Raw genomic sequence first — 22593 nt, forward strand, 5'->3', positions numbered from 1 at the left:
TCATCATCATCTGTTTCATTTAGATGTTGCTCAGCGGATAGACTTATAACTTCCACACTGTTTTATTTATATTACTTTAAAAAAAAACGTCTTTCTTTCTTTGAGATAGTCACTCATTTACAGCCGTTGTAAATAAGTGAATCATGATGTGGGAACAGTCACCACCAACTAGCAAAAAAAAAGGGACATCTGTGTTCCTCCACACAAGCGTAAAAGTGAAGGGTTCTATGTTTTGTGAGTATTTCTATTTAAAGTTGATACTACTTCACTACATTCATACAATACATTAAAAAGAACATCTTGGAAGCTTATTATCAAACCTAATCACTACTAAAAGCAATGTCCAGCTGGAGCGTTTATGCTTTATGTATATACTAGTACCTCAACCACTGATGTCAGCTGATCCAAGTATATATATATATATATATATATAGAGAGAGAGAGAGAGAGAGAGAGAGAGAGATATTAGAATAAAATACATTTTCCATTTAGATTTTTTAGGGCAGCACAAAAACATTAAAGTGTTATTTACAGTCAGTATGTAATAATTTAACAGCACAGAGTTTTTAAATTTCTTTGCGGTATTTTGCCACTGCCCCTCACAGGTGCTAAATAGACTGTCCTCCCAACATTTAGCTTCATTTTTTTTAATGAAGTTAAAACAACATATTTAGCTGGCCGGTGATCAATGCCTAAGCTAGTGAGAAGGTCAAGATTCTGTCTTTTTAAAAGAAAAACGACAATCTTTCAGTTCATTTCAGTTTGGTCGGGGCTGATGATTCACTTCTCAACTCTGGACACACCTGTCAACTCCCAGAGAACAAATACTTCAAAGGATAAAAAGACAAAAACGATCTGTCAGGGTCAGTGTTTCCATTTCGTACAGTAAGCAGTTGTTTACCATGGCAACCACACTGTAAACAATACTTAGCAGTACAAATGTGTGCTGCAGGGAATGTAAATTTATTTTAAAAGGTAGGTTCATTAAGGTGAAGGTGCTTATTTGCAGTGTTTAAAGCACACTGAAGCAGTGAATTCATACTGAGAGAGCAAAACTACAGGAATGACACAACAGATACTTGTAACATCGCAAGTGAACATTAAACAGCACAGAAAGCATGTCACCACACATCCAATATACTAGATATACATCTGAAACTTGTCAGGAATACTCCAGGAGAGAAGCTCTCAAATTCAAATTCAAAATGACAGCAACACAAAGGGGCTCATTCCTGTAATAAAAAAAACAGATTCACATCTGAATCTGAAGAGAAAACATGAGAATCAAATGGAAATCACCGGTGTGAGGATCAAGATACAAGTCACTGTTATAACACCTGGGAAACGAGGTGTAAACATACAGTTGTGAGGAATAGTGCTTCACATTTTTTTCCCAGGGAAAATGTAAGGTGTGCTTGATTGTGGTTATACATGAATCAGTACGTAGGAGTCAGACTAAAATTCATGTGAAAAGCTTGCTTTCCCTTTTTATTGCTCTTTTAGTGAATGGAAGAATTTGCCTCTATGGATATTCCAACTGTTGATTGCTGTAAGATAAGATAAGATGACCTTTATTAGTCCCACAGGTGGGAAATTTGTTTCGTTACAGCAAAAGTGCAAAGTTATGTTGCAGAAATTAGAAAACACTGGAATGCAATAAAATAAAATAAAATACTATATACAATAGAATAAAATAGAATAATATATACAATAGAATAAAATAGAATACAAATGCTATATACAACTGCCTTGCATTGTAGGGGCAAGGACAAGCAACAGCCTTATTTACAGAGAGCTTATAAACTAGCTTTGCATGGTTTTGCTGAGTGGACGTCAACAAAAGGAAACAATATGAAGTACGGAATATAACAAGCACTATTCAGAATGATATGATGAAATTACTAAATTACTAATGCTTTAAAAACAATCTGTCCCAAGAAGAATTTACTTATTTTTTTTAATTATAGGTTTTTGATTTTAAACTTAATAACTGCTATCACTTTTTTCTTCCTAGACGCTTCATGTAACTGGTCTGTTGCATGAAATGCATCAAATATTTGACGTGCTGCAACAGTTACACACTAATGACATATACTAAAATGTATTGCAAAGCAGCCATTAGCAGCTATAAGTAAATTTGTAGTAGCAAAAAGGGTTTTTTTTTTTTCCCACCATTTGTTAAACTTACATAATTATGCTTCAGCTCCTGTCAGTATAAAAAGAATTACTGTAATGACTATTCTGCTCATTTCTGAAACATAAAGTTCCTCAAGGACTATAAAATGATTTTGTCACATGTCTGTGAAGGTTCTCAGTCATCCAGGTCATCGTAGTCTAAGGAGCTTGGAAAGAGAAGCATCTGGATTTCTTTACGTTTCCTTGAAGATGTTTCACCTCATCCGAGAAGCTTCTTCAGTTCTAAGAACAATTGGTGGAGTCCCAAATTTTAAGCCAGACTTAAAAAACATCTTCAAGGAAACCTAAAGAAGTCCAGACGCTTTTCTTTCCAAGCTCATTAGATTTTGTCACATGACATTTTTTTTCCTGCTCCTATAGCCGCAACATGTTGAAGCTGTAACCCTTAAAATCAGTTTAGTTTAAACCAGCTGCTGTGTTTTGTCTATATTTGCTGTTTTTCCACTCTTTCTGAGTCAGTTTGAAATCTCATGCTGACATATCAGTGCATGTCAGCTTGCATGGTTATTATTATACATCATTTTCTCTGTGCAGCTAACCAAAACCCTCTTACAAACCCGGCTCATGCTGAATCACACGGCCACATGTGCAGCAGTTACAAATCAGATCAACAGAGGCCCTGCTGTGAGTCATCATATGATCTCAGGTCCACCGAGACCCCCTTTTGAAATTGGTGATCTCGACTCCCCACACAAGTTCCCAAAAACAGCTAAATGGGGCAGCTTTAAGCGGTGACACGCATGAGTGTGACATATTTTTAAAATGATGCTCTCACTCTGTCTGCCTCAGACAAGAGTCTGCTGCCACACTTGTAACAGGATCAAATGAGTGTAGAGGATTTGGCTTAGGTGTATTTTGCTGAGTCAAACGTAAGCACGCCCTGTAACAGTGAGCAGATGAAGTCACTGGGCAAAAGTCTGATCGATAGAAAGTTGACTTGCTGAACCAGCCACCCTCTGTACTCCACGAGGAGTTTATTAAAAGCTGACAAATTAGCTACAAAGTCGTAAAATGTGAAGGGTAAGATGGGAACTCCCCACTGACTACAACAATGTCACTGACTAACACTTTTAAGAGGAAACTAGATTTGCTTCTTCTGCACTGGTTTTTATATTGTTTTGTCTATTGTTATATTATACATATCAGTATATAAAGAGAGAGGGGTAGAGCTTTATATTATATTAACGGTATTATGACTTTATTGTTACCAATGGTTTCACATTAAAGTGTTTGGGGTGCTCATAATGTTTGCCTTAAGTGCTGTATTAACTTCATAACATATAAAACAGTAATCCAGCCATGGTTGTGCTAAGTAAATACAACTAACTGCTTATTTACAGTAAGTCCAACTGAAAAAATAATCATTAATTTCCATGAAGAATTAAGAGAATTTTTTTTAATTTACTAAAGTGGATCTTTTTTGTTAAAAAAAAAAGCAAAAATGCAAGTGTAAACGAGACTGTAGGTGATCTTTACAGCTTGTGACGTACGTGGCTCACACTACTCCGTTGTGATTTATGAACAACATGAACTAAATACCCCCTTTAGCTTAGGTGAAGGATGTGTTCCTGTATAATTTATCATGGCTCCAGTGATACAAACCTGTGGGTTTTTCTCTTTAAGCCTCAGGTGATTTTAAGACAGTGATGACATTTGAAGTGGAGGTGATTTATGGTAGTGAAATTGAGGTTGCAGCGTGACAAAAAAGCATTTTTGACATTTAGTAAATCTTATCTCAGTTTACAGTAAGCTGTGAACTGAATTATTAATGCCTGCGAAAAGACAGGTTTGTGAGCTTAAATCTTACTCTTAAGTTAAGAAACTTTGGCTCCCTTTTTTAAATATAGTTTTTGCGCTTACTTGGTTTTTCGTACCTTCTTCAAATTCCTTAAAAATTTCACATAAAAGACACTCAACGAGGCATTAAATCTCAGTGCTTCGTTTTTGTTAGATCTGTCAAAATTGATATTTGACCATGTAGTAAACCACTTTAGCTTTCATTTAGTGTTTTACAACTCTGCTGCTTTAACTGTGACGACTACCAGATGATCTGCTTTCCCACTCAGTGTTTCCATGAACAGCACTGTTCACTCAACGCACGTCCACCCCTGAATAAGCAACACTTAAAAATGAATTCCATCAGCCTTACCGTGACATCGTGTATTTCAAGCAAATGTTTTGGGTATGTCCAGAAAAAGTAGAGGAGAATACCTGGAGAGCTTTGAAACTTAGCACTACTAACATGGTCATGACAGGAGATAAAGAGAGCTAGCACTACAAAAAGTCAAACGACTCTTATCCAGGGGAATACCAGTAAGTTCACTTTTTAACATGTTCAAAAATCCTAAATTTTTTGAGTAAATTACTTCAGTGATGATTCGGCCTGACTCACGGTTTCCAGTGAAAGGTGCTGGTGACACCACTCAAAGGGATTAACGTGAAAAAACTGGGAACACTTGGGGGAGTGAAACATGCTTCTGAGGAAAGATAAGAGATGTTGTTAGGTGTAGGTTTAAAAAGTTCACACAGACTGTGGTTGTTTTTGGTGTTGTAGACTAGCAGCGACCTTTCGTCTGCACATCTAATTGATTTCTAATGAAAACTCTTTGATGTGCATGTGCAGGAAAAGTTATCGAGAATCGGGCTGTGTTTAACTATCCCAGTGGATTTAGCAGGAAACACCCGGGAAATTCTTTGCCTCCCTGGAAGTACATCAGACAATAGCCAGTTCACCGTGCCTTGCCCTCATCAAAGTTTGGCTTCACCTTATAGAATCCAATGCATGTCCTATCAAGTTCAGTAATCCAAATCTCTTACTATCTCTCATCTCACCCACATTCTTACCCTTCTTTTCCCCCCACCTACAACCAGCGTCTCGCCAGTGTGTGTGCCTTGAACTAGATTTTATGTCTTACAACATGCAACCAGGTGAGTCTCAAGGCTATGCAGGGTTTGTGCTTCCTTTTCAATTTGGGTTCACACTGGCATTCAGGAACAAACTGCTGTTAAAAAAATAACAATGAAACATTGACATTTAGCAAATCCTACATTAAAGTAGATTTCTTTATGAATAAACTTATTTATTTCTTTTCTTTTTCAGTAGCAGAAGTAATCAGTTACATAGACCAGCCTTCATGTTCACGTTCATAAATGGATGGATGAGTAACATATTTTTTTCACAATAACCACTTGAGCGTATATTTAAAAGGGGAAATTTGTAGATTTCGTGCAGGAGGGGGTGGTGTCCGTTTTACCTGAGAAATTCTTTATGTTTCCTACAAGACGGATTGCAATAACAACAACACTCGTTTAATCCACCAGAGAGAATGGAAACAAAAATAGAGGTCAGAGAAACAGGTTTGAGTTTTATTGTATCCCTCTCCAGTTATAATGAACTGGGGAAAATCACAGAAAGTAAATATAGAAGTTCGTGGAAAACTCTGAGGCACGTTTCTATAGAAAGTCAAGCACTTTGCAATTCGGTAGAAATCTTAATAGCTGGAGGACAATTTTAAGTGGGTGGAACACGTCGAAGTGATGATTGCGTAACTTTCGCTCTTAGTCACAGTGACGTGTCAGTGTTTGAACAGAAGAGGGCGCCCTGTATCCACAGTTTACCCAGACAAACACAGAAGGCACAATGTGAAGCAAAGAGAATCAGTGCCCTTACTTATATTAGACTATGCTTAAGGCCACTAATAAAAACTTCTATCATTACTGATGATCTCAAACAACAATATAAAATGTATGTTTCATTGAGGATGAAAGTGGGGGCAGCTTATGTAAGCATAATAGCAGTATAGAGTCTATTGTATTCATACAGAGCCAAATTAATTCCAAATTAAAACTAATTACTCAGCTCCTCCCGAGGAAGTGGAAGTTGCAGCATGCAATGGAGAAATCAAATAAATCTGGAGGATGACAGACAGTGGGGTGTATCCTTTTACCAGCTACAGAAAGTGTTCAGTAGAACATCAAAAAGCATTAAGGCAGTACAGAAAACTGTATAGACAGGCCATTGCCACTCCCAGGGCATTAAAGACGGGTGCACTTTGATGTAGGTGATGTGACTCAGTCTTTGTAGCAAAAGTGAGAGGATGTCACTCACAGTTTGTAGCATACTCCTTCTGCAGGGATGTGTCCAAAGAAAGGGTTGTGGGGTGGGGCGGCCCCCAGAGTAGACTGCTATTAGTCTTATATTGGAAGGCACTACTGCATGAGAGCACGGATAGCATCATGCACTCATTGTCTTTACTGAGGTCAAAGTTATTTATGTATTAGTTTGTTGACAATATATTTTGTTGTATTATTTCAGATAACGCTAACCATCAGCATGTACCTAATTAAAATAATCTCCAGCTACACTAACATTTTATATATATATATGAATTGTTAGTGTAGCTGAGCACAATGCTATTAATAAAGTAGGGTTATGACTTTTACACAGGTAAAACGTTTAAAAATGTCAATATTCTTTCATGATCAAATACAAATCTTGATTTCGCACATCTCTGCTGAAGTGCACCATTTAAAAAATTAATAAATAGACACACCCCTGTTGTTCAGGGTGCTTGGCAACCTAGCCACAGGGTAGCATTATGATTTTTCTACATGCACAGTTGTAAATGGAGAAAGATAAAAGTGAAATCAGGAGATGAAATCACAAAACTCCCAAAGAGGACTCCTGCTTGAGTTTTTTTCTACCTTGTCTGTCTCTGGGATCAGAACACTTTGTTAAAGACCTGGAGTGCACTCTGACGCACAGTTATACGTGACTTAATGACACTATTTTATGCTGGTACGTGAATGTACTGAACAATACATTTGTGCTTAAAAATGCTTGAAAAGTAGGCTACACCTCTTTATCACACTCTCAAATCCATAAAAGCAGAATCAGTGTTTCAGATAAGAGAGAACCTCTTTTATTTAAACGTCTGTCCCTGAGGTTACCCGCTCCACCTGCCAAAGTATCTTTGGGGAAGATATTGAACCCTGAGATGCTCTCTGATGCGTTCACTGGAGTGTCAGTGTGTATGATTGTCAGATAGAAAAGCAGAAAAGCCCAGAAAAAAAGTACTTTTCGGAATGTGTGTCAATGAGTCAGCGAGGCACGTTGTATAAAGTGCTTTGAGTGCTTGAGTAAAAAAAGCACTATATAAGACCCTGTCCATTTATCATTTATCATCCGACATCTTGGGTCTGCCACTATCTTTGCTATTTAAGTATATGGTGCTTTAATCAACACAACATTGTAACTCCACAAATTACCAGGCGTGGGTAGTAATGGAAAAACTTAGAAACTTTAATCACCTTTAATCAGCTCAGACTGCATGCCAATGTATTTACACTACAGTGTCATTGTCAATGAGTGCTTAATAGCAGTCCTATTACGTCTTTAAAATATGGATAGAGACAGTCTGGCATCACTGCCAAGAAAGTCTATTTTGTAGTGGCATGCATCTCGACTTACCATTTTTCATGCAAAGTGGAGCATTTGCATAAGAAGCCCTGCATGCCAGGACTGCTTTTCCAGAGTCAGCAGAACTGGTTATCAAGAGTTTCACAATTTTAAAATTGGCACCGTAAAAGTCCAGAGTTTGAAACGTTACATGACTTTAATTCAAGTACATGACTTTAATTTAAGATAAGTTGATGTAATGGCAAGAAATAAAGAGTATTATTTTTAAAACAACAACAAAAAAAGTCATCAAACACACTATTGCATATTTGAAGCATCTTTATTTGTTTTTATTATATACTTTGTGTTTTTACATAAAGAGACATATTTCTTTTACACATATAGTTTATATGGTTAATTTGTATCTGTATATATGTACAACTTAAATAAATCTTACATTAACACCAAGAAAATAAAACATTTACAGTGCAAGAATGTTCATTAGTGGTCAACTTTCATGGTCGCTTACCGTGGTAAACCACAATCACTTCCAAGCTCATGTGCTAAGTCGCTTCTATGTTTTTTTTCTTCTTTTTTTTTGGTTTATTTTTTCTTGTTCTTCTCCCCATTCATGCTCTCAGTCAAAAAAGAAAAAGTATAAATATAAAATTTGGAAATTTGCTGACTTGATGGGAGGGGCTTTGGAGGAATGGAACAATGAAATGACCAGAGTATGCACATGTACCACATGACCAACCAAACTCAAATTACCTGTAAACATGTTGAGGGTAGTTGAGACATTTTAGGAAATTTGCTTGTTTGCTTTGTTGCTTGTAGTTAGACAAGAAGAAACAGCCACATGTAACTAAGTTTCCTTAATTTTAGGCTTTTTTACATATTTTTGTGGAGATTAAACAGATGAGAAAACATGTTACGAAACACTTGGAGAAACTGCAGCGTGATTCACTGAAAGCTGCTGCAGCTCTCTTGAAACGCAGAAGCTGATTGCTTATAAACTAGCCCTGTAATGCCAGGTGTATCATATTTGATACGTGAGCTTTTTGAGTTTTTGAGACTTCTACATCATCAGTGTGAATTTTATTCCTCTGAAAAACTTACAAATTGCACAACTATGCCAGATGTAGCAAAAAAACATGCAAATTAAAACTCATATATGCAAACTGATATTTTAATTTATTATTTTCTTCATTTTCAGAAGGTTCAATAAGCACTCCAGCATCAAAAAGACAGAATTTTCTGGAATTTATTGAATGGTTCAGGCTAGTTTGACCTTTTTAAAAAGTCTAAACTGTGTTTCTATTCATAAGCAATAAAAGTAATTAGGATGAAGTAATTTTCTTGTCACGCTTTCTGTTTTTCTTATTCAGCCTGAGCTGAATTAGGTCAAGCTAGACAACGAGTTGTAGCAGTTTGAGCTAATTTGCTCACACCCACAAACCTTTGATACCTAATTACCAGAAAAAAAGGATATGATGACATGATATCTCTATTCAAGGTTGTCCAAACACTCGAATACACAGTGGAATTTGTAGAATAGAGTCACATTTCAATAACACAAATGGGTGAGGCCTATATATAAATCTTTCAGCAATCACAGTTATTAGCAAAGTGTTGGATTTTTAAAATTTTTTTTACCTGCTCTGGCCGTCTTCTCATCTAACTCTCCGCAAGAAGCTAAATCTCCCACAATGTCAAACTATTCTTTTAAAGAAAAGGTGGTTGAAGAAACTTGAGGTGTGATCACATTAACCCGAGTGTGTGGGAGCTCCGAGGAAAGGGTTTTAATGGCGAATGTGCGCAGGATAATTTCAGAAAGTACATGAGTCATCGCAGAGGCCATAAACCGACTGTTTGAATGCGGCTGCTAGAAATGCTCAAAGAAATCTAACATGTGAGAACGCGCCAAGCACAACAGTTTATCGTGAGCACGGTCTGAACGGGCATTAGAGTTTTGTTTGCCCTGTGCATCTGTAACTTTAAATGGCAACATCGCTCACGTCTACATTTGTTGAATCAGAGGAGGCAATGTGGTTTTTAAAGCCCTCGTTTTCTGAACTGAAGAGACACATTTTTAATCTGATGTTTAGCCTTAAAATGAATTCTTATGTTGTTTCTGTAATATCATGATAATAAAGGGACGCCAGTTTTTTTCCATCCACTATTGCAAAGAAATAAATACCTATTAAAAAAATCAAACACGTTTGTTATTTACAAAGTAAAACCAATGAGTTCCTAGTGTTCTTCTCTGAATGGGTGCATAAAAGTGAACGTCTATTCTAAGCTCCGCTGTACAGTCAGTGGGTAACCAGCCCAAACACCTCGCATGCATTTCCCCGCACACATTCAGAGAATCTATTTACTACTATTTTACAGTTAACTCCTACTAAGCTGCTGTACAGAGGCTGTGTTGAGGTAAAGCAGGTGTTCCTGGCCAGCTCTAACAGGAAGGGGTTCATTTTAGGAGAAATGGTCACCCACTTTATGAAGTGGGGCTTTTTTTTTTTTTTGTATGTTTTTTATTTCTGGACAGGACAGCGAGGGAGGGCAGGGCACTGACGCATGATGGAGGGGTGTCTTTCAACACGACACACGCTATATTGCTGTTGAGTCGATGATTTCCACATTCTATGCTTAAAGAGAGTTCGTGATTATGATTTATTTTCCCAGTATAAAACACAGATTGGGGTACATATTTATATATATTTTTTTGCAGTTAGTTGCAAAACACGGGTAGTATGACCTCTATGAATCGTCATCGTGTCGTGACTTTAAATGCAGATTGCACACATGCACACAAAAGCACCTTTGATTAGAAAAGAAATTGCACAAGTTTGATAGATATCGTCGACCGTACAATGTTGACATTTTCTACATAGAGACTGAGCACTCGTTTGCATTAAGAAGTTATGAAGCATGTCTGGAAAGTATACATTTCGGTATACAACTTCTTAAATGTTGATTGGTATAATTCACCTCCCAGTGGCTTTTTTTTTTTTGTTTCCTTTTTTTCCCTACATGCAGTTGACTCCTTGAAACTTCTACCCCAGGAGCTTAACTAGCCGGTGATTTGAGCCCAGTTCTACTGTGAACAAAGCACTACACACTGACTAATCTAAATCAATCATGACGCTTTAACACAGTAAAGTTATTTTCAAATGTACTATCTTGACATTGACTTTGTTTATGGATCTTTAATGAGCCTATGTATTCATGCTTTTGTTTTCACCCCTCTAACCAGTACAAGATATTGAAGGCTAGCATATATCTCAAGAGGCTAAACTTCATTTAGGCTTTTCTTTTGTTTGTTCTTGCCTTTGTCCATCAGTGCATGTGAAATGGAAATTTCTGTACAATCGTAATGTTTGCTCAATGGGTGAAGAAAAAAAGGAGCAGATTGTCATGCTACAGTTTATCTAATGCTACTTCTAATATTTAGTGAAAATGAATAAAAAAATCATTTAAAAGAAAAAAGGACTCCTCTGCGGAAACATTCAGTGGTGAAAAATGACATCCTGACAGGGGGCGAGGAGAAGCTTCAACTCTGACTGAGCACAGACAGGTTTGCAAGAAAGAAATAAGAAAATAGAAGTTCATCTGTCCTTCGCCGCGTTCCTTGCTGCTCAGGCGCGAAGCTCAAAAGAGAGTCGTCCCCATCGACCATTAAACAACATGTTTCGAAGAACACATTCATCCGTACGCTGCGCCGTTTCTCTCATTCATTAGTTCATCCACATCACAATTCACTCACGACGTCTCAGTCAGTTCAACCAGTATGTGCTTTCAAATGTGATCGCAAATTTGAGCTCAGCCATATTTGTTGTTAAGAGTTTTAAACAGTGCATCTCATGTTTGTTTGTTTCTCCCCCTGAACTTCACAGGAGGTCATTCTTCTCAACCTACCTTCATTTCTCGTCTAGTGAAACTAATGGCATGCATAATACTTCTATATTTGGCATAAACCCATAACCCACCCACCCAAACCCTCTACCCTCCTCACCTGCCAGTGAAAATAACAACATATTTAAAATCCACTCTTGTTAAGCCTATGTTAAACCAGTCAAGCCGTAGTCTTGTCCCTTAATGGTTTAAGCGCTCCCCACCACCACCTGCTCACTGAAAATAAAGGGAGATCCCACAGTTTTCATTCATCTCTTGTACAGTTCTTCTTTTTTTTTCTTTTGTTCCTGGTGTAAAGGATCGCAAAGGGTCAGGTGAGACAGACAGCAGACAAATAGGATGGTTACGGTGGTGAGGGTGACGGAGGGGATGTAGGTCCCTGAAAGGTCCTTAAATAGTCACCGGGCAGCTAATGACTTTGTTCTCTAGCATGACACTGACCACCAGGAAGACGAAGTACAACATGAACATGATGAAGCCGAGCAGCTTGCTCATGCGCCACTTGCAGGCGGCGATGGAGATGATGACGAAGAGGAGCATGAGGAAGAGGAGCACGATTGCACAGAAGAGGCCGTTGGAGCTGACTTGCACCGGTCTCAAGCCTTTGAATAGGGACCACAGGAGCCAGGGGAGCGGCAGTCTGCAAGTACACAAGCACACGATATGTTAAAGGCTGACCACGTGAGCTGCTGAGAGCCGATAACAGCATGAAGATGCACGTCTATGTCCTGGATAAACTGACCCTTTAAATGATATATGCCTGTTTATAATTTAGTCTTTTTTTAGTCAAAGCTGCTTAACAAATATGCACGTGGTTGCCACATCTAACGCGGTACATTTGCTTTACTATCTTGTTGCTATTAGAAGAAATGATACAGGTTTAGCCACGAAACCGAACCTAATCTTGTGTAAAGACTTTGGAAATCAAAATTGCGCTGCAAAAATGCCATTACAGCCTGAAAGCCATCTTACTCCGGCCCATAGAGCCAGTAATAGTTTACTTATGATGCTACAGTAATTCAAGGCTTTGAGAGGACCCTAGTCATCGTCAGAGCAAAAAGTACTGCTTTCTCTGTGCTTCTCCTAAACATCACATACGGCTCCATACCCAGATCATGCTTGGATAACATACCCAACAGTAATGTCAAAGATGTTGGAGCCTACAGAGCTGGATACAGCCATATCACCCAGCCCCTTGCGTGCCACAATAACACTGGTGATGAGGTCAGGGATAGAGGTTCCAGCTGCTAATATAGTCAGTCCCATAATCTCTTCTGTAATCCCAATGGTCTCTCCAACCTGCAAAAAAGAAAAAAAAAGAAAGCTAAGCTTTAGGGTAAATAAAAACAAATCTTTGTTCTAGCTATTTTTAATTTCCTTGTGCTTAGAAGCTGAAGGAGGTGATAAAAGTATCTCTGACAATCTTTGTTTTAAACAAGACAGCTGTAATTATGCGTGAGTGGATGGGAATGGAGGGTTATTATAAATGTCAAGAACGAGAAATGAAGGGAAATATATTTTGCAAGGATTATTCTTATATCATTAGGCTTTTGGGCTGCTGTTATGATCACACAACACCAGTTCTTTTTACAGAGTCTTGTGTACCTGATGGGCCCACCACACCATTAGGTAGGAGAATCCTGCAATCCAGCAGATGGCACCCAGGAATGTAATGGGGAAGAACTTCTTTGATGACTGGAAGATAAAAAAGAAGGATTGAGCAGCACACTTACACATAGACACACGCACACGGCATTCTTGTTCAGGAGAATTTAGTCGCATACCGTTTTCCTGACGTCAGGCAGCGTTAGCCACAGGGGAAGGACAATAGGCATGATCAGGAGGTAGGTGAAGCGCTTGCGGCTAGATTCAGGCCAGGACAGGCTCAGAGGCTGGTCCTCTTCTTCTTCATCCTCAGCCTGAGAGCAGGAAAAAGGGAAGGAGATACTGGTCAAAAACATGTGATTTTGCCTACATTTTGGAATTTATCATTTTGAAAACAATATCAGGTGAACAAGAGGGAATAACTGAAAAAAAAACATTGGAAGTGTCCCTTTTAGCTTCATATACTCACTACCCACAGAGGCAGGGATCAGTTTGACAACACAACTATTATGAAGGAATTCAGAAGTCAGCAGAGATTAATTGCAGGAACTGGATGTGTGCTACCATGACTTTAAAGGGGACCCATTCTGCTCATTTCCATGTCTCTCTTTTCATTTTGGGAATTTACCAGGGTAGTTTTGCATGATTCATAGCTGAAAATGAATATGTCTTATACTGGACCATGTTGCAACCACCTCGGATCATCCTCTGTCTGAAACAAGCAGTGTGATCTCCCGGAAAGCCCACTTTCTTTTTCTTCTGATTGGCTGCCCCTCATAAACCTGCTTCGTTTGATACAGAGCAACACTCAGAGATTTGATTCAAAATATAAAGTAGAAAACAGTCTGAAGAGTGGGCACTTGGTCTCATTATTTGAAACTTTAGCCATTGCAATTGTAAGAGTATGACATAAATTTAAAAAACACATAACAGGTCTACTTTAAGAGAGAGGTGGCTGTGATTTCTGAGACTCCACTGAGCCTGAAGGGCTGAGTCTCAGCAGTCATCGGGGGCTCATCACTGCTGACTGGTGATGCTGGCTGCATCAGCAGATCCTTAGGGTCTGACTGGACGTGCTGCTGGAATGCCAAGTGAGACAAAGGTTGACGGCACCCTGCGATTCGCATGAAATCAGATTCCAGGAAAGATGACTAAATCATCATTTTATCTACCTTCTTACAGGCTGTCACTTAAACATCCAGGTAATAGTTAAATAGTACAACAACTAAGCTTTTTCTATTCGGAAAGAACCCGAGGTCCCTTAGCAACTAATTATAGAAGATGATAAGGAGCCAAGGGGACTTGCAGAGAACAAGTCCATGCACGCAGGCCAGACTAGAACATGTGAGTGATCTAAAATTTATCCCCTGCCCTTTTGAGAATAAATAGGTATGAAAACATGAAGTGAAGGGGTGCAGAAGATACACTGGGCAGAAAAACATAAAGTAAAACAGATGCTGATAACAGATGTGATATGCTGGATAGTAATTTTCTCGAGGAAATCATTTCAGGCCTTAACAAATTCAATCAGATCAGCTAAACAAGGCCACAGTGAAGCAGAAATCTTTAAAGATGGTTGCTGCACGAATCATGAATCATATGGAGCTTATCCTGCTGTGACAGCGACTGCTGTTGAGTATTGCCTGGTAACCTTGGTAATCAGAGCTGCCAAACAAAAGGGCTTGCATCACTTATGTTCAGCATTCTGATTTCTCCTCCTCTCCATATCCAGATGGCTGCATTGTTGTCTTTTAAAAGCTCTAAAAAGCAAAACAAAAACAAAAACACCCGAAGCTTTGCAAAGATCAATTCTGGACCAAATCCACTGCTTTTAAAAGGTGCAAAAATTGTTATTTTGGCTCACTGCAGAATCCAAAAACGCAGCAAAAGCTTCTTCTTATGTTCAATCACAATATTGACAGTCCACTCCACACGGTTTTGCTCTGCAGCTCTTTCATGGGCATGTTGACTGCATGCAGACTACTGTTTCTGGATGACACTGCTCACCATGAATCCAGCATTTGACTATTTATGATTTGCTTTAGTTGCTTTCTATGCTAAAGTACCCCATTGAGCTGGTGCTCCCTGGTCTAACTTGGTTCCTAAATGCCAGCCCCTTGGGGGCCTTTCCTGCCCTGTGGTGGCTCAGTTGGTAACACTGCCAACTCTGTGCTTAAAGGCACTGACTTTTATCAGACACCACAGAGCTGCGAGGGGAGGCGTGACATTTTCTTTTTTTTTTCTTTCTTCCTGGAGGGAAGCATTTGCTCTGGTACCCGGTGTGAGGCAACAAAGCTACAATAGTTGAAATGGTCGAAAAAGTGCAGAACAGCTGCAGCAAGGCTGCAAATGCAAATGGTGCGTTTGCATTAGTTTAACCAGAAGAAGGAAAACACTGCTGATCTGACAGGTTCGCCTCCATGAGGCATCTCCAGTTAATAAATAATGCAAGTACAATAATGGAAAAAAAAAAAAAAACAGAGGAATTTGGTCTTCAAGTAAAATAATATCTCAGCCACAGAGTCGACAGATTATTGTTATTTTCATCAGCAGTGAATTCTGGGAGTACACCTCTCTAGGCTTTCTATGTGCATGCACAGAAAGCCAGAGCAGGGATTGCTGCCAACAGATATGACATCCATCAAATCACACACAGTATTAAAAAGAGTAGCTGGGGTGAAGACGGGTTGCAAAGCAGCTTGCAACTGCAGCTGCAGGCAGGCTAAAGCAGCCTAAACTGCACGCCATATAGGTTATTGGGGTGTTTACGTGGATATCAGCTTCGCTGTGGGTGTGGGTCGATGTTGAAATCAGCTGATCTGTGGTGAAACGTCTAAATTTGTTGTTTTGATTTGGGGTTTTTGGTTCAGAGTGTTCCTCTTGCATTATTTTCTTGATTCAACTTTTAGTATCCAGGAATTGACAAAATGCAGCCATCTGTTTAAAACTAAGATGCTATGTGTAATTCACAAAGAAAGCCTCAAACACACACTGTGATTTGAAACTTCACCCATTTCCATTCACTATTTGCCTGTCTGACAGCAGTGTCTCATTCTTCACATGAAACATTCATCTTCATAGACGCCCTAACAGCTGCAATGGCATGAATATTTTTTTTGTCCCCCACACGCACACACACAGGCTCCATCTGGATATAAAATTCTCATCCTATTTAGGAAAAGAAAAAGCAAGCAAATCTTCAAACTGAATGATACTTCCACCCAGGAACCCCTGAACACAATGGGTTTTTTTTCACATCGCTTTAGTTGTGATAGAAGAGGTAGGATGAGTCATGAGATCCCGTGGTTATGACTTTCTTTAGTTTTCCCGAATGTTATTTAAAGAATTGATTACAGGACCTTTATAAATATTCAAAATGTATGCTACTGAAAGCAGAGAAATCTAGAATATGTTGTTGCAGATAGACAATTGAGTGAGACATAGTTTTAATGTCATCATCAAAATTAGAACCAGATGCAGATTTTAAAATGAAAAATCTGCTGCTCAGAGAAAAATTACAGCACATGACTACTTTTCTTGGCTTGCTTCTCAAGGGTTTAGACAGTAAGTCGTGCAAAACTCTGCTGCAAATTTTAATTTGACCTTAACTATCTCCTTATTCCCCAGTCTTGGTTGCCAAGACATCCAGGAGGAATTGAACAATTAGCGTGATGGGGCCTCTGGCGGCAATATGAAGGTGTGAGCTGTTTCCAGCTACTTCCTGGCTGACACAGGCAGGTGCACTGTGCAGGATCTAAAAATAACAGCATGTAGGAATCAAGAATGGCAATAAGCATCCAGGTCTTTCAAAGTTTGTGAATCATCACCTGGAAAAAAAAAGGTGTTTTTAAACTCCATCTACCTGCTGTTCTGCTTCCTGCCAAACATTAATCACAAGAATATCATTTTTTTTAGCATCATATCAGGTTATGATGTCTGTGTTTAGGAGAGGAAAATGTCAGGATCTTGAGTCAAATAACTAAAACACAGAATGTAATGAGCTGCAAATCTCATAAACCCATAGACAAGATATCAAATATAGAAAAGTTATCATAATGTAGAAAATCAGAACATAGAATTTATATCAAATATTCTTTTTTTGACAGCAGTTCGTAGATGTCTGGAAACTGAGGAGACCAGCTGCTGGACTTCTGGACACGCTTTCCTGAGTCCATGCACTGATTTCAATATCAGAATCATGCCTGTTTTTAATGTGTTTCCTGAGAATCCAAACCCATGAGATGCTCTGTAAGATGCTCTTTTTATACCCAATCGTGTTTCTGAGCCGTTGCCATTTAAACTAAATAGTTTCATGTATTAGTTTCGTTTTAATTTAGTATTAGTACAGTGGAACCCCGACTTACGAATACCCCATTTAACGAAAAATTCAAGTTACGAAGGCACTTAACGGCAATATTTCTGCCCGTGTTACGGCAAAATGCCCGCGTAACGAAATCCGCTGGCTCTGATTGGCTGAGCCCAGAATGCCTACAATGCCCACAATGCCTTCCAAATCATGTGACAACCCCCTTGGCTTTCATACTTGCGCTTCGCTGTTCCACTTGAACAACATATTGTTGTTGCAGTTAGCAATTAGCCTATAGCCTATCGTTGACTCAAAAGAGGTGATGGGTGCTTCGAATTACGAAAATGTTCGACTTACGAAATTAACGAATTAATTTTGTAAGTCGGGGTTCCACTGTATTTAAACTAATCAATTTAAAAATGTTTCTTCAGCTGTGGTAACGCTCACTTTTCCAGTTTTTTGCTCCATCAAATTCAAAATGAGATAATATTTTTCATTAAACTGTAAAATGTGTTAAACATTTGATATGTTTTATATGTCCTATTGTGAATAAAATGTTGATCTCTGAGCTTGGTAAATTATTACATTATGTTTTATTTACATTTTACACAACATTCCAACTTTTCCAGTATTAGCTTTGTACAGTATTATTTGTGCTTTTAATCAAGTAGGACTTCATAGTATTGTGGACACCACTGTATGCAAAGCTGGTTCACATATTACACTTTATACAATATATAAGATATATACATATATTTATATAATGAACCTTATGCACATTTCATACTAAATAACCTAAATTAAACTATACACTCTCTCAAATACAATACTACTGCTGATGCACCAACACTTCTGTTCTACTTTTAATAATGTAAGTCCAGAATTTAAAAAGGAAAAAAAACATGTTACTTCTTAGATTTAAACTTTTCACGTGTCAGTGTTTTATGTTTCATATTCATCTACCTTGTCTTTAAATTTTACACACAGCACGATGTTAGTAAAACTGTAATTTCATTATGCTTATACATGCAATTTTCTTCTATATGAAAGACTTTTACAATGATATGAGATAAATTGGATAAAAGACTGGAAGCTTGAATCAAGAAAAAATGCTTCTGAAAGAAAGAGCAGTCTGAGCCTGCATAATTGTTAACAGAATAAAAACTCTCTCCATATCCTGCATTAATTGTAAAGGATAATAAAGGATAGCTGGAGCTGGATTTGTTCACGTGACGTTTGTGAGAATATCAATAAAATCGTTCCCATTTTTCCCTTTTTTCCCCAATTGTATATATATTTATGAAGAGTGATTAGCCAAAACACTGATTATTACAGCCAAAGCACTTTGGCTAATGCATGTCCTCCACTTGGAGGAAACACATTAAAGTAATTAAAGACCACAAGCAACATCAGTTGAATGTCTCCTTGTAGTAAGTCGTCTGCCCAAAGAGACTTACAAGCTGTGTGATTTCCATCAAGCTTAGAGTTAAATATATTAGCACACAGTGCCTGTTATGTTTTCCTTTTACTTTTTTCCACTATTGTTCACCCAGATGAAACTGGCTGAACATTAGTTGGAACATTAGCAGGCTTTTGGGATTACTCTTGTTGATAGCAATTTAAAAGTTGAAAATCCAGCAGGATGACCGACACCCTCGCCTCCTCTGTCTGTTCTCCTCCTAGTGTACACATTTTGATTGGCTGCCCGTTTGCCCCAGGACCGTCTGCTGGCTTGGCGGGTTGCTGCATCCCGCCGTCGTCGTTAATGCCAGCGATTCTGGTTCAGGTGCCATTATGAGGCTCGCTGAGCCTGGCCACACGTCAAAGACCGAGTGTGTGTTTGTGTTGACGTACGTGTGCGAGTGTGTTTGTTTCGAGCATCCAGCGGCGGGGAGCAGCAGGTGAGTGAGGAGTGTGATTACAGAACTCAGTGGGAGGAGGCGGGTCTTTGGCAGGTCTGGCTGAAGATGGAGGAACTCGCCCGAGTGCATGCTGGGAAATTATCAGCAGTAGTGACCTGTGCCATAGTTGGTGCAACCTTTGCATCAATCACACTCAAGGTGGAACACAGACACAGATGAGAGGCATAAAATATTCATAAATGCCTCTCTTACTTTGATGTACGTCTCACAGTTTCGTTGCCTTCTCACCCAGTTAGGTGGACAGGCGACGAATTGGTATAAATAGATTTTCCACATACTGCGATTTGTGAGTGCCTTTTCATTTCTTACCGTCTCCCCCTCTTGCCCTGCTGTTCCATTCATAGGTGGGGTCACCTCCACTTCCACACTGGAGCTGTTAGGAAGGTTCTTATCTGCAGGAAGTTTGAAAAATAATGAATTAGTATTTGACAAATCTGAAAGACAGAGTGTTAGTTTTTATAGTCTGAAGAAAAGTGGACAAATCATTTCTGCATAGCAATTCTATCCAGGTAAAATGATTCAGCTCATTTTTTAATTATTAGGGAATCCTCACATTGTGATAAAAAAAAAAGCAAAAGTTATTTATACAGCCCTTTTTCTCAGACATAAAAGTTGCAAAGTGCTGTAAAACAACTACAACACAATTATAATATCATAGAGAACCCTGTTAAAATAGAACAAAAACAAATGAAACGCATAAAGAACAACAGAAAATGTCAGCAGAAGGCCTGATTAAACAGAAAACTGTTGTTTAGTTAAGTAAATTATGAGGTGTGATCAAAATGTTCTAAAACTGCACCTGTAAAAAAAACAAAAACCTGTTTTTCCAGATTTTAATTTGACTGAAACTCCTTCAAAGACACACCTAATGTTCCTGCTCTGTTTAGATTGCTCTCTAGAAGCACTATTCCCAACGTGCACGTATGCTTCTGTATCACCTGAACTTCATGACCTGATCTGCCACCACTTGACATGAAGACTGCAACATTTTCGATGGAAGACTGTTACCGGGTGTCTCAGTCTTAGCTACAGACTCGGTCTTCATATCCACAGTTTCTCATATTGAAATTTAGAACGCTGTAACACCAAAGGTGATATTTGCTCTTCATGCAAGCAGTGAAATTGCAAATGCTCATGTGCAAGCGGTGTGAATGCATCCTCCAGGGAAGTTCCATGTACTAGTGCAGAGCTGCAAGAAGATGACCATGAAGGGGACAGCAGTCGTTTCTGCTTTTTATGGCCAAAAAGTTGTTGAACTTTTGATAACACCTTTTTATTCCAGGTCGTCTTTTTGCCAAATAACTAACCTTTATTTCAATCAAGTAACCGACTTAGCATTTCAGTACCAACATCTGTTTCAACCCTTATTTGCTTCTTTCAGATTTCTGTTTTGTAGTCAGAAGCAAAACACATTTATGGAACTGCTGGAAAGTTAGACATAAATGCCATATATTTATTAAAAAAAATGTTGTAACAACAGAAATAATGGCAAAAAGTATATCAAGGCACCCCCATGTGTGTGAACATACATGTGCATGTCTGAGGCTAATACTATCTCACCTTATCAAATGCTAGTGGCTGCTTTAAATCCATTTCAATTGAGGCCCGACTTACTTAACTTACCCTTATTAAAATACAAAGAGCCGAAAGCCATGTAATCAGATGATTAAACTATAATTGCTGTGGAAATTGCTTTAATCCAAGTATGGTTGTGACACAATTAGCAGATTCTCAGACAGATAATGTGCCTCGGTACTACTTTGGTCCACCACATGACCTCCCTCCCTACCTTGCTCGCTCAGATGTAGCAATATTACAAATAAAAATGGGATACCTGGACTGAATCACAGTAAATATTCTTTTGCAACAACCTAAAAAGTGAAGTTAGCTGTGGTGACCACCAGTCGAGCACTTTGATCAAGAGGGTAATATGTTAATGTGGTGCGGTTAGCATAATTTTGCCTTGTTGATCAACAGCTATGTCTCGCTTTGATTCTCCTGCTTTGCCTCCATTGTGGCCATGAAAGTGTTTCCTCTGGCCTCCTGTTTGTTCTTTGGTCCAGCGCTCTTTGAAGTGAAAAACACATAAATTACTCTTGACAGTGACTGTGATTGATTAAATACTGCTTGAAGACAACACTTGCGATCAATTTGGCTGCTCTTGATCATGTCGTGTTTGTTTAACAACAGATGATCGTTTCAGTAGGGAATCTAATAACTAACACACATGAGCTCAGTTATTCTAGCGATACCCGCTTCTCCTTGAAGGTCGTGAGAGGCCAAAGCTGAGCAGCGGTCAGAATGGACAGTGCAGACCTATTCATCGCTATGTTTTTCTATCAAGGCATGCCTTTACTGCACTGACAGCATGTTTGGGATCAAAGTCATTCTGAATAATCTTTCCACATAAAATTTCATGGTGGATTAATATTCTTTTTTGTACAAAAAATACCATAAATTTTGACAAGATCCCCAACACCACTGACTGAAATGGAATTCCAAACCATGGCAGAGCCTCCACCATGTTTTACAGATAGCCGTTACACTCCCTGTCGTAGCTTTCTCTTGAAATCCTGACCTGTTGCCACAGATGTTGAGTCCAGTTCTTGAGTAGTTTTGCTTATCTCAGCCTTTTCTCATCATTTCCCTTCCTTAAGTTTGGCTTTTTGACAGCCACCCTTCCACTTACGCCATTTCTGATAAGGCTTCAGTGAACAGTAGACAGATCAATTGATTTTTCCCATTTCTTTAAGACATGACTTTCAAATACTGTTGATCTGCGGCTGATGGTATTTGTAGGCCTTTCACTTCGTTTGTCCTCCATCTGCCCAGGTTTCTCAAATTCTTTTAAAGGACACGCTTTCCACCATGTTCATATATGTCAAGTTTAAGCTAACAGCTCTTTGCAATTCACCTTGATGGTGCAAAAATACAATTTTATTGCTGTAAAACTGTGTTATCTTTGGCATTTTAGTAGATTCTGTTAGAGAAAAGGGGAATAAATCATGTGTTTTTATGACAGGTTGTTAGTAAAAAAGTATCTAAAGACACAATGTAAAATTGTTTGTTTGTCTTATGTGTAGACACAATACTAGTTCATTGCGGTAAGAGTTAAGATCCTGATTCATGGGAACCTTTGGAAATGGTCTTCCAAGGTCTTCCTTGGAAAGGAAAGGTCTTCCAAAGAAAAGAGACATTTTGGGAAATATCAGACCGACACCACTCAGCCAATGTAGGTGTGTATGTGT

The 22593-nt window shown here is 38.6% G+C and overlaps 1 protein-coding gene across 6 annotated transcripts in view; it reads right to left on the bottom strand.

The window, feature by feature from the left end:
- Nucleotides 1-11602: 11602 nt before the first annotated feature.
- LOC134624919 (sodium/potassium/calcium exchanger 2-like) overlaps nt 11603-22593 on the bottom strand; it is a 45930-nt gene continuing 34939 nt past the window's right edge. For all 6 annotated transcript variants that reach the window (XM_063470109.1, XM_063470108.1, XM_063470110.1 and 3 more), the window contains 5 exons: nt 19655-19737; nt 13297-13431; nt 13118-13207; nt 12645-12811; nt 11603-12152 (listed from right to left, as the gene is read on the bottom strand). In XM_063470109.1, the coding sequence (XP_063326179.1) occupies nt 11903-12152; nt 12645-12811; nt 13118-13207; nt 13297-13431; nt 19655-19737 (725 nt within the window). In that variant the 3' untranslated portion in view covers nt 11603-11902. The remainder of the gene's footprint in view (nt 12153-12644; nt 12812-13117; nt 13208-13296; nt 13432-19654; nt 19738-22593) is intronic.

This window comes from Pelmatolapia mariae, linkage group LG3_W, assembly GCF_036321145.2.
Source record: "Pelmatolapia mariae isolate MD_Pm_ZW linkage group LG3_W, Pm_UMD_F_2, whole genome shotgun sequence".
Classification (NCBI taxonomy): Eukaryota; Metazoa; Chordata; class Actinopteri; order Cichliformes; family Cichlidae; genus Pelmatolapia; species Pelmatolapia mariae.